We start from the raw sequence: 13,825 nt of genomic DNA, 5'->3' as shown, positions 1-13,825 counted from the left end.
TTACATTTTTGTAATAAGTACTTTTCCCATCGGCCGCTGTGGTGTAGTGGTAAGCAGTGCGCGCTTTCACTCATCAGCACCTGGGTTCAAGCCCTGGTCAAAGCAACATCGCAAAAAATATAGAAAAAGGTTTTTTCTTAACAGCAGTCGTCCCTCGGCAGGCAATGGCAAACCTCCGAGTGTCTTTCTGCCATGAAAAACAGCTTCTCATAGAAATACAATCGCCGTTCGGAGTCGGCGTAAAACTGTAGGTCCCTCCGCTTTGTGTGACAACATCAAGGCGCACGCCACAAGTCGAAGGAGAAGCTCGGCCAAATACTAACATATGTGTAAGCGCTAATCTATTATTATTATTTACTTTTCCCATACCGGATGTTCTGGAAATATTGCACGCTGGAGTTTCGATGATTTGTATGTTCAATGGCAGCATAAGAGCTAAATGGGAAGTGTTTCCACCTGGTAACAATGTTGCAAATGTTCCAGACGAAGCGAGAGCTACGGCTATGTAATTTTTTCATCGAACCGTTGCCACAATCTTATAAGGATTGTTCTCCTAGTTCCTCCTGGCGCATCGAAGAAGAAGATAATTTATCATTTGCATTTCTTATTTAGTGTTGTAACCGCACCGAGTTTAGCCGAGTTCAACAAAACACGCCAGTCGCTTCTCTCTGTGCCAACTTACGCCAATTGGAAATGCCACGTGAAGCCAAGTCCTTCTCCACTTGGTCTTTCCATTGCAGTGGGCACCTCTCTCCTCCTCCGCTACCACCAGCGGATTGCGAGTCGAATATTTTTAGACCTGAAACGCGGTTCCCATTCGAACGACATGGCGAAGCCAGCGGAGCCGCTGTAAAGCTTATACAGATTACACTGGACCACAAATTTCAACTTTTTCTCTTTACCAGAAACGCCGTTATGAAATTCTTATGTAAAATCACCCCCTGATTCCGAAAATCAAGGTTATTTTTAATTCTATGGTACCGTTTTTGAGATATTTGCAATTTACCGTTTTTGCAAAAAAAAAAAAATGGGGTCCACTTTATCATATATATCTCAAGAACGAATTAAGCAATTCCAAAACGGTTTGAAGCTTTTAAAAGGTAATAAAATTTTCTATAAACTGTGCATACAACACTTTTTGCTAGGCCCTGTAGATTCAAAGATAACGAACAATCATTACCGATTTTTTCAATTTTTTTTGTAAAAATATAAAAAAAATTGTACTTTGCGGGGAAGGATCTCGAAAACCTTTTATTTTTTTGCAGATTTTTTTTTTCTCCCTAAGCTCTGTTGTATTACAAAAAAAATAAGCTATCATCGAAGAAAATCGATGCAAAACTACGTAAGTTATAAGCGATCAAATAAAAATACCCAGGTTGCGCAACTTCAATGTATGTACCTATACATACATACATATATTAAAGGTATAAAGTGCAAGTGAGATATTATCCGGATAAACGAATAACACCATAACAATGATAACACTTTTTCTTTAAATAAATCAAATAGTACTTTTAATACTCGAATTGTATTATAGTAGGTAGAGTGGTTGCATCGAAAGGAAGAGTGGTTGGGTTCGAAACCTGCTGTAGGCATGTAGTTATAAACATGTATTTCCGTCAGTTATGGGTAAGTATGCAGGTAGATTTTCAAAATTATAAGACACAGAAAATTTCTAAAGCCTACATCTAAAACAGGTAGTATTTTCTTTTCCCGGCTTGTTATAAAAAGGAACCTTTCTGTCTAGGTAAGATTTGATTTTTTCAATTTTATTCTTGTTCCGAGTATAAATATGAGTTAATGCGCTTTGAAACTTCATAACATCTTCAAGGCTCGCCGGAGATAGTTCAGTTCATAAGTCTAATTTCAAAACCGTGATTTATTAAAAAAAATAAAATGAGTAAAAGGACGCGAGAATTTGAGTGTAATAAGGATCCAGATATGTTCTGTTTCATGTGTGGCCAATATACTATCATAAGGCGACGACGAGTGTTCTCAGATCATATCAAAACTTTATACTCCAAGTATTTTGGAATTGAGCCTAAAAATGCTGAAAAACCATGGACACCGAACACTTTGTGTACATCGTGTCGAGTAGAATTGATTCAGTGGGAATCAGGACAACAAACAAAATTTGATACACCAATGATATGGAGAGAACCTACTTGCCATTCAATAGAGTGTTATATTTGTCAAACAAAAGTACTTGGCGTTGGAAGATCAAGAGGAGTAACCTATGCTAGCGTACCTACAGTGACATTACCAGTACTACATTCAACGGCAGTTGCGGATCCAGTTCCATTGTCAACAGTAACATCTGAGTGCGGGGGATCAAGTTGTACTGAATTTCGCATGGAAAACGAAAGAAACGTTCTGTCACAAGCACAACTTAATGATTGGATAAGAGATTTGGAACTATCCAAGGAAAAGGCCGAGATCCACACTTCTCGTATGCAACAATTTAAATTTGTGTCATCCGATGTTAAGGTGACATATAGTAGAACTCGTCACGAACCATTTTCCAAACACTATACCAAGAAAGACAGTATATGCTACTGCAACGACATCCCTGGTTTATTCAAAGAGTTTGGTCAAACATATGATTCAAAAGAGTGGCGATTGTTCATAGACGGCAATAAACTGAGTTTGAAGGCTGTATTATTGCATATTGGTAACAAAAAGCCTTCTATCCCGATTGCACATGCAGTAAATACAAAGGAAACCTACGAGGAAATGCAAAAAATACTCAAATTTATCAAATATGAAGAGCATGATTGGAAAATATGTTCTGATCTCAAAGTCGTTGCAATGCTATGCGGTCTACAAAGTGGCTACACCAAGCACTGCTGCTTCCTCTGCAAGTGGGATAGCCGAGCTCGTAAGGACCACTACGTCAGAAAGGATTGGCCGGAAAGAGTCGAGTTTACCGTTGGTGTGGATAACATCAAATACACCCCTCTTGTCAAGAAAGAGAAAATCATACTTCCACCCTTACACATCAAGCTCGGTCTCATTAAAAACTTTGTTAAGGCTTTGGACAAAGAAGGCGAAGCATTCGACTATTTGAAAACAGTTTTTCCAGATATTTCTCAAGCCAAGATAAAGGAAGGTATTTTTGTTGGACCACAAATAAGAAAGTTGATCAACAATAATCAATTCAAAGGACTACTCTCATCAGTTGAGGCAGCAGCGTGGGAATCCTTTGAAAAGGTCGTTGCTTCTTTTCTCGGTAGACACAAAAGCCCTAACTACGAGCAGATAGTGAACGACCTAATCAATAATTATGCGAAAATGGGCGTAAATATGTCTTTAAAAATTCACTTTCTCCACTCACATTTGAGCTTTTTTCCGGCAAATCTTGGCGACGAAAGTGATGAACATGGCGAAAGGTTTCATCAGCAAATGAAATTAATTGAGAATCGATATCAAGGATTCTGGGACGTCGCAATGATGGGTGATTACTGCTGGTTTCTCATAAGAGAAACCGATCCTAAACTGAATAAGCGTCAAAGTAGAACACATAATTATTTCGACAACATAGTAAAATCAAATTAAGATAAAGATTGTTAGAATATAGTATAAACATAAATAAATTTAAAAAAAAAGTTAAAAATATGGGTAATTTCATTCATAAATTGAACTTTTAACTCAATAGAAACAGAGCATAGCTAGATATTTCACTCTTCTTTATACCATACATACGTTTTGAGGTATACGTTGAAATTGCGCAACCTGGGTATTTTTATTTGATCGCTTATAACTTACGTAGTTTTGCATCGATTTTCTTCGATGATACCTTATTTTTTTTGTAATACAACAGAGCTTAGGGAGAAAAAAAAAATCTGCAAAAAAATAAAAGGTTTTCGAGATCCTTCCCCGCAAAGTACAATTTTTTTTATATTTTTACAAAAAAAATTGAAAAAATCGGTAATGATTGTTCGTTATCTTTGAATCTACAGGGCCTAGCAAAAAGTGTTGTATGCACAGCTTATAGAAAATTTTATTACCTTTTAAAAGCTTCAAACCGTTTTGGAATTGCTTAATTCGTTCTTGAGATATATATGATTAAGTGGACCCAATTTTTTTTTTTTTTGCAAAAACGGTAAATTGCAAATATCTCAAAAACGGTACCATAAAATTAAAAATAACCTTGATTTTCGTAATCAGGGGGTGATTTTACATACGAATTTCATAACGGCGTCTCTGGTAAATTTTGGCCGTCGACCAGTGTTATCGTTCCATTGTCTGCGGTACTCATCGTCGCCAACGCGTAGGGACCTGTAAATCTTCCGTAAGATCTTTCTCTCGATTACTCTAAGAGCCGCCTCATCGGATGTTGTCATTTTTCCATTCTTCTGCGCCATTTACCAGCATGGGCATGATGAGTGACTTATAGGGTATGATTTTGGTACGTCGAGAGAGAACTTTGCTCCCGAATTGCCTACTCAGTCCAAAGTAGCACTTGTTCGCTACAGAAATTCGGCATTGGATCTTGATGCCGACATTATTATCGGTGTTATGCTGGTTCCTAACTAAAAAAAAATTGTCTACTTTCTCGAAATTACAACTGGCAACAGTGACGTGGGTGCCAATGCGTGAATGCTCTGACTCTTTGTTTGATGACAGGAGATACTTCGTCTTGTCCTCGTTGATCACCAAACTCAATCGCTTTGCTTCGGTATCCAACTTGGAAAAGGCAGGAGAGACTTCGAGTTTTTTGTTACCGATGATGTCGATATCATTGGCATACGCCTTGTAAAAAATTGTTCGTGAGTGGTTCAGTTCTGCAGCTCTTATTATCTTAACATTCGCAATATGCGATCATCAGGGAACGGATTTTTAGGACCTAAAAACCTATAAAAAAGGCAAAATAAAATAACGAAATAGGCTGGAAAAGGCAAAACAAAATAGCGAAAAAGGCAGGAAAAGGCACTAGGTATTGCAAAAAAAGCAAAATAAGGCACTAAAAAAAGACAGAAAATACAAAGAACCTTAAAAAAATACATTTATTTTAGAAATGGTGATATTACAAGTAAAAAGAGAAAAATTATGAACTAGTTTCGTTATATGAAAAATTTGTACTTTGAATCTTTGACTGTTTTATCCTTTCGAGTGTCTAACTAATAAAACTTTAATCTGTATAGTTGTAGTAACATTTAACCACAAGATGCATTTTGAAGTTTTCTTGCAACATTTTCATTCGATTTTCGGGAGGAAAAGCCTTGAACGTATTAAATATGCGCTCGACGTAAGTTGATACAAGTGGAGCCCAATTTAAATATGGAACGTTTGAAACGTTCATATTATCAGGAATAAGGGCGTTTTCCTCGCCCTTTACAATTTTATCCACACCCCTTATTGTCTCCAAGCCTACGTTAGCTGAGAAAATGGCTTTCAATTTTTCCAACACCAATTTGACAAGAGGTCCCTGCGCTTCTATAAGCCGCATGGGCATGTGTATATATTTTAATCTTAACAAAAATTGTAAATGCTATAATCACTTTTTTAAAGGTAGAAAAGGCAAAAAAAGACAAATATCTTAAAAAAGGCAAAAAAAAGGCAAATATCTTAAAAAAGGCAAAAAAAGGCAACATCAAATGTGTATATATGGAATCAGGGAAAGCTAAGTCATGGACATTCTTAATCGAATATACTCTATCTCTTTAGCAGAAAAAAAGGCAATTTCCATAAAATCCGTTCCCTGGCGATCATAAATGCCCTTATTGGGCATATAATAGGAGATCAGAATAATAATAATAATCATAATCTTCATAATATTATCCAACGTTATTCAAATTGCTCTCGCTGATTTTTGGAACAGTTTTTCTAAAAACCCGAAGCAGCTCGTCTAATTTAGCAAACAAATGTGGAAAATGTGGGTATTGTTAGGTAGATGTGTATTTCACTAAGGTAGATTCTTAGATATTTGAAAGTCGGCAAAACTCATCGCTCAAGCAGGCACATTCTCTTTATTCGCAATATAGTACGTATTAGGCTATGGCGACCCCAAGTGAAATTGTTTATGATTAAAAGTGAACTATTTTATAATTTAGGGAATGGTAACACCAATTTTAAGTTTTCATTTAGGATTTTTTAAACAGCTTTCATGGGATATTTTTATGTTTTCGTTAGGTATGATTTTTATTATTTTTTCATTTGTATCTGTAGTTTTTTATTATTTCTTTCCATTGCGAAATTTGTATACCAACTCTTCGTTGATAATATGATCACTTCGTATGATAAGATTTTGTAAATGATTTCTTCATTAAAAAAAAAAATCTCCAGTAAAGCTTTCCTTATAACTTTTTGCTTGGAACCAATTATGTAATATTTCATTTAGTCCCAATATATGCAGTCTTTGCTTTTAGATAGATTGAAAATATTTCTAAATCAAGTTTTCTCAAATGCCTTTAGTTAGTGGGGTACCGATACCAATTTAATTGAGTTAAATTTTCAAACAGGTGGCCACCTTCCTCAAACATATTTTCGACTGTAGGTCTTTGAAAAGCCCTTTAGTTTGATACTCACATTGCAATATTTCATTTGTTTAATCAATTTAACTGAGTTAAAATTTTTCAAATAGGTGGCAACCCTCCTCAACAGTATTTCCCAAAGTCTTCTTTTATAAACCTCTTTAATTTTATACCCATATCAATTAAATTGAGTCAAATTTTCAAACAGGTAGCAACCATCCTTAAACATATTTTCGGCTGTAAGGCGTCTTAAAAATCTAAAGTTTGATACCCAAATTGCAGTATGTAATTTATTTTATCAATTTAACTGAGTTTAAATTTTCAAAGAGGTGACAACTGTACTCAAAAATATTTCCAACAGTTATCTTTCTTAAATTATCTTTAATTTGATACTTATATTGCAAAATTAAATTAATTTTGTTAATCTAATATAGTTCTATTTTCAAAGCGGTGTCAACCCTCCTCAAACATATTTTCGGCTGTAAGCCTTCTTAAAACTCTTTGGTTTGATACCCTCATTGCAATAGTTCATTTACTTTATCAATTTAACTGAGTTAAAATTTTCAAATAGGTGGCAACCCTCCTCAGAAATACTTCCAACAGTTATCTTTCTTAAAACTCTTTGATTTGATACCCATATTGTAATAATTCATTTATTTTATCAATATAATTGGGTTTAAAAAATTTTCAAATAGGTGGCAACCCTCTAAATTTTTGCGATATTATTGGTTTTGGTATTATACCGAACAATACAAAAAAAATTATTCAAATCAGCTCAGCCATGCTCGAGTTTTGACGACCGTGACATACGAACACAACATTTTTATACAGTGCCGAACAAAAGTATTGGCACAGAGAATTTTTCGCAATATCTGAAAAGTTTTTTATTCTAATTTATTTTCGATAATTTTTTATAAATATATAGTTCGTCCTACACCAAAAAACATAAAAACTAAATCTCTAAATTTTGTGCAAAACTCAGGAAAATTCAATAAATTTGCATACTTATTTGCAACTTTCTATTCAGATTTTTTAGAAAAACTCTAAGTATGCAGTTTTATTCGATTTTGTAATCGATATTCTTAAATATTTTGTTGGCAATATTTTTTATCGATTTTGTTATCGATATTTATCGATTTTGTTACCGATATTTATCGATTTTTTATCAATTCATTTATCGATATTTATCGATTTCGTTATTGATATTTATCGATTTTGTTATTGATATTTATCGATTTTGTTATTGATATTTATCGATTTTGTTATCGGTATTTATCGATTTTGTTATCGAAATTTTTTTCGATATTGTTATCAATTTTGCTATCGATTTTGTTGTCGATATTTTTATTGATATTTATCAATATTGCTATTGATATGTATTATTGAAATTCACCTACGACTTAACTGCCATCGATGATATTGATACTGACCATGTATGTACATGTGTATATCGAATTGCACTTGAGTTTGATTTGCCAAGTTCAAATTAACATTAATGATGACAGCTAAGCACCAGATGGGCTCAACATCGGAAAGTAGTTTTTCTGAAAGTTGCAGATAGATTGTACTGAATATAAGCCCTCGATATATTGATTATGACACAAGATATTGATTAGATATGTAACGTAAATTTCACTTATACTGTGTGGCCCAGGTGTACTTACTTTTCTTCTTCATGCAGGTAGCTTATACTTTGAATTTAATAAAAAACGGTTCATAAATACGACTTTTATAAATAATTCGACTCCCGCAGCACCTAGCGGGTCTATTTTTGGTAAACGTATTTTCCATCACGCTGGTAGCTCCCATTTTGAATTTAAAAGAAATCGGTTCGTAAATACAATTTTTATAAATAAATCGGCTGCAGCGCCACCTAATGTCCACAAACGTATATCTCATGATGGAGGTGCACACGTTTTGAATTTGAACGAAATCGGTTCATAAATACGACTTTTATAAATAACTCGACCCCAGCGCCACCTAGCGAGTTTTCTGGTAGCCTATAATAGGACCATATATGCAAGGTATAACCTCTGAAATTTTTACTCAAATCTATGCAGTAGTTTTTGAGTTAACTCCGAACAACGAAAACGGCTATTGTTTTATATTTATAGATGTGCCAGTTCGATCGTTATATATTTTTTATCTACTCGTTTATTCCGTGGGGTATTCATGCTTTATTTAAAATATAAAAAATTAAGTTACTATACCGTTTCAAAAATCTGAAAATTCACTGCGGGAAATTTTTGTATTCACTTTTTGTCTTCGCCTTCTCGGTTTTGCCTTTATGAGTTTTGAAAAAATTTTTGAACGAACCATTATATCACATTCTTAGGCAAATTTTGAAAGAATATTTTCGATACTAAATCTTAATAAAACATAATGTTGAAATCAGCTTCATATAGAAACAGTGTCATCGTTAATTAAGAAAGAGATGTTCTTAAATATCATAACTTTACGACACTCACATATTGACTAGATTTTACTATTTATTTTATTATATTTTAATTTGAATTATTTGTATATAAAATGATAGCTCATTCCTTTAAAAATACTAAATGAAAATAAGTTTAATCTTTGAACAACATTAAAAAAAAATCGACAAACTTTCGAACTTTCTGTTTCAATTTTATCTCTTAATATTTTGCAGTTTTTTAGCTCATTCAATTTTAGTCTAATAAAGTGCAAATTTAAAGTAGCTGTGATTTACAGTTGATGTGTGGCATATTTTTGACGATGTCGGTATTTTTCTTCCATATTATCTAAGTATGTTCGACGATTTTTTTAATGAAGAAAATGAGCAACGCCTTTATCAAAAAAAAGGTGCTTATAGGTGGGTATATATAAACGAGTTTGTAAAAGGGGGCGGGGCACATTCCATAGGCGTGGAATATTTTATCAGCTATAACTTCGGAACCTTAAGTCCCACGACCTTGAAATTTGGTATGCAGACATATCAATGGTAGGTGCTTATACGAGGGTATATTAAATGTATTTGTAAAAGGGGGCGTCGCACATCCCATAGGAGTGGAATTTTTAGCTATAACTTCGGAACCTTAAATCCCACGAACTTGAAATTTGGTATGCTTATAGAAGGGTACGTATAAACGTGTTTGTAAAAGTGGGCGTGATCCATACCATTGGCGCGGAATTTTTTTTCAGCCATAACTTCGGAATCATAAGTCCCATGAACTTGAAGATAGGTGCTTATATGAGGGCATAAATAAATGAGTTTGTAAAAGGGGGCAGGGGCACGTCGTATAGGCGTGGAATCCTTTATCAACTATAACTTCGGAACCATAAGTCACATGAACTTTAAATTTGGTATTCAGACATAGGTATCTATGGGAGGTGTTCAGAGTAAAGCATATGTAAATGGGTTTGTCAAAGGGAGATATACATATATGTATTCATCTATAAGATAAATCGGATATTTAAAACTGTGTTTTTTTTGGAACCTTACCGTCTTTAGATTATTTTGAAATGGAAAGATTAAATCGTTTTTTAATCCCGCGATGCTGTTACACGAAAAAGGTTCACACATAATGAATAAAACTCCTTCCGAATTAAGCGTTCTACCAGAAATGTGCAGCTATACTAAAACAGCCAAGCGAATAGGCAGCTAAACGGAATGTACCGTAGTACACTAATTTTAATTTAGAAATTTGATCGTTACATTAATCCACCTAATATTAATAATGGAACAAGATTTGTAGTACAGAAAGTGGTGATCAATATATATTAGTTAAAGCACGATAAAGCTAAAAGTATGGCTCATAAGAATGCCTTAATGTAAACAAAGAAAATAGTTTGTCTCCTTTAAATTATGCTGGACTGAATATTTGTATTACTGTTTTATATTTTTATTTGTTTACCCCGAACGACGTCGGGTGCTCTGCTAGTTCTCATATAAAAATTTAATATTATCGTTAATTTCTTCGTGATCCAATGATCGGATTTAAACCAAATTAGTATGGGACCACCAGTGAGGTAAAACCTTTCCTTAAAAAAAAATTATAGAAATTGGTTAACGTGGTCCAAAGTTATGCAGTAACATACATACAAAAAAATAATATTCCGACGAATTGATAACCTTCTCCTTTTTCTGAAGTCAGTTAAAAACTAATATTTCTTTTTGAAATTTTCGAAACTAGCACAAGCAAGTATTTTTTTGTTCTCAGGATATAATATGAGGTCATCAATGAGGATTCAATGTTATTCAAAAATGTGAACGCAAAAAAAAGAGAAAATCGGGTTTCTTGAGGAAAAATTTGTGGAAATTACAAAGTGTCCAAAAGAGCAAATTCCCTTACTTTGAGATAGTTTAAGACCGTTTATGAAGTGGGAAGTTAGAAGGAGGAAGGTTTTTCGGAAGAACATTGTAATGCATGGCGGTTTAGTTATAGATAACGCAACTCCCGATCGAGCAGCTATCAGAGAAAACATGAAGCAATCACCGGCAATATAGAGAAATTTTTGCACGAAAATTTCCAAGAAGGGATTACAACAAAGATGTGATTAATCGTTTATTTTTATCCTCTGATATATTGATAAGCTTAAGCAAAAATATTTGTAAAAATAACGCAGCCAACAAAAATGAAAAAAATATGGTGCGGAAAATGCTAAAACTGTTTTTGATAGACTTTTTGGTGCGGATTAGAATCCTCAAGTATAAAGTTTCCATCAGCTCCAGATCTTGAAAGAAACGAGGTCAAAGTGTCAAAAAATACATTTTTTGCAATATTTGGGAAACTATATCAAAGAAAGGAAAGATGATAGAACCTTTCACTTAGGCTTAAATTAAGGCTTGAACTTTGGACTAGAATCCCTAAAAATATCATCCCTACACCTTGACCCCACGGACACTTATAGTCATTTATTAATAAAAAAAAAATTGTGCAATTGGAAAAAAAATTGCCAAAATCAGTTTTTGCTATTCAATAAATGACTATAAGTGTCCTTGGGGTAAGGGTGCAGGGATGGTATTTTCAGGGATTACAGTCCAAAGTTCAAGCCTTAATTTAAGCCAGATGCGATGAATCTGCTTAAAGCGCCACACGCTGAATTACTTAATGAAATTGGTAGGACAAACTAGTATCGCTACTGACCCCAGGTTTTTTTCTTAAACTATGTACATTTCTTTTATGAACTTCAGATTTCATCGTATTATAAAATAGTCCCCTGAACTGTTTTTACTTCTATGTTCCCTTATTAATATAAAGAACTTTTATTTTTCTGCTTGAGCTACTCTCTTAGTAGCCCAACAGAATTTAGGGTTGTGGTTTTTAAAGTCTTCGATCCACAAAAATATCTGAAGTTAGGGACACTTATTTTCATACAAAACTATAAACTTAAATGTAGAAAATAGGTTGCTATATGTTTAAAAATTAAAAATATCTTTTTTGAAAAGAGAACAGAGTTTCAACGAAATAAAAACAATATTATGAAAAACAAACTTTACTGTTTTTATGTGCGCGTTGGAAAAACGTAAAAATGTGCTTAATACTTGGAAGCTCATGTATGGTTAACAAAACATAAAAATACATTCATTTAGGGCCAAATTCAGTACAAAAATCTGTAGTTAACTACCGATTCTGAGTTAAATACGCACTGTGAATTTGGCCCTTATAGAAATTATTCTCTCGGAAATATTATTAAAACGGATATTGTAACATAACTTTAAAATTTTAACTGGGTGGCAACCCAAAAATATGTATGGATTGAAACACGTCAGATTACCTATCATTTGACACGGATATTGTCATATTTTTTATAATTTTACGGAAAGTGAATCTTATCCATTTCTTGTGACCATAGTTTAGCTTCAAATGTGCCCCTTCTAAAGTAGATTACTATGTTTAAATTTGAGAATAATCCGCCATGGTTCGCAGGAGATACGAATTTTGTCGTGCTAGATGTGAGCTCTGAACCACTGTGCGGCGTAATGATTGCCGTCTTTTCTATATCTTGATCTAGCTTTTAGTAAAACTTGCGGCCATGAAGGGAATGTACATAATCCGTTATAAAGGGGTATTTTTATTCAAAAATCAGTAGTCACCATATGGTATCCAACCACCGTTTGCTTTAGGTACCATATGAAAGGGATTGGAGCAGCGGTTTTTTGCTGCACAAATAATTTGATTGCCCAACATAAATTTAAATTCATTTTTGGCAATGGCTAAATATATTGAATAGAATGGCCTTACTTTTACTAGGACTGGAGAGCCTGAAGTCTCATACTGATGAAAGACGGCATTCTTCTTGCTGGATATTGAGAGTGCCACATTGTGAATCTTGGGAAATTCTGCAAGCAATTTATGATACACACTGTTGTCCTTTAAGATTGTTGCAATACCAAACGATGGCTCCTTGGCTTGGAAGTTGAATACCACTTTCTTAAATTTTTTGTAGGACGGGTATATCCATGGGAATTACCGAGATATCAGCTGTTGTTTTGTCGTAAATGAATAGCTCGGATTGCTGCTCCGACTTTCAGATCGGTGTCGTGATTGGGACACTTAACGCTGATTGATTGCTAACCTGCATTCTAAAGCTGATTCTCCTGATGTACTGTCTAAACTAGAGATATGTGCAGGACGATCTATGTCCATTATTTTGCCTGCTTGTTCCGCAAGCTTGTTAATATCTTACTGTTCACTGATGCTGAGAATCATGCTAACATTTTCAGGCAGTTGGTCACCCACAACTTGACCACCAAAAAGTCGCATGAGCTTGCGTTCAGAGAATTCGCTGAATACGGAAATGATAAGCGATTTCAGCGTTTCGTACTTAATCCCACTGGGTGGAGGTAGGGATGTTCCGATATAAGTAAATACGAGTATGTACTCGATACTTTTGTTTCAATAACAACTACTTTTTTTACTTGAATCGTTTCATCGATACCTACTTAGTATCGAAATAAAAGTACTTGTATCGAATCGATTTGAGGAAGTGCCATATCTTTCGGTCATATATTTTCTATGGAAAATAATTGCTTCGCTTTTATGAAAAATAATTGATCTAAGCAATGGCACCGCCAAAATCTAAAGAGGGGATATATTTTTACAAAGTTCAAGCAATGCCTTGTAGCCGTAACGTTTTGTGGGAACCTTTCAAAGGTTTAATTTTTTGTCTAAGTAATCGTATTACTTCTAATGTTACTAATGATCAAATAAACATACCGATACCTCAACTGAAAATATATTGAAAATATTTGAGATAGGGCGCTTTGAATCGGCAGCTGAGATATGGCGTTTTTGTACCGAGTTCTGAAAGAGGGTGGTCTTGAAAAGTTTTCTGATATAAGGCGTTTTTCAATCAAATTCTGGAATAGGGTGCTTCTGAAAAGTTTT

The 13,825-nt window shown here is 34.1% G+C and overlaps 2 protein-coding genes across 3 annotated transcripts in view; one reads left to right on the top strand and one right to left on the bottom strand.

The window, feature by feature from the left end:
• Positions 1–13,825, bottom strand: part of Frl (formin-like protein) — a 199,196-nt gene that overhangs the window by 16,503 nt on the left and 168,868 nt on the right. The gene's annotated exons all lie outside the window — the stretch shown is intronic.
• LOC108359227 (uncharacterized) lies at positions 1,366–3,530 on the top strand. The gene is made up of 2 exons (XM_017610979.1): positions 1,366–3,157; positions 3,208–3,530. Coding segments are annotated over exons 1-2 (1,263 nt in total). The 5' UTR covers positions 1,366–1,896; the 3' UTR covers positions 3,210–3,530.

This window comes from Rhagoletis zephyria, unplaced genomic scaffold, assembly GCF_001687245.7.
Source record: "Rhagoletis zephyria isolate East Lansing unplaced genomic scaffold, Rhagoletis_zephyria_1.1 Rzeph_scaffold_00360, whole genome shotgun sequence".
NCBI classification, from domain to species: domain Eukaryota; kingdom Metazoa; phylum Arthropoda; class Insecta; order Diptera; family Tephritidae; genus Rhagoletis; species Rhagoletis zephyria.
The sequence above is the reverse complement of the archived record's forward strand: the minus strand, read 5'-3'. Positions and strand labels throughout refer to the sequence as shown.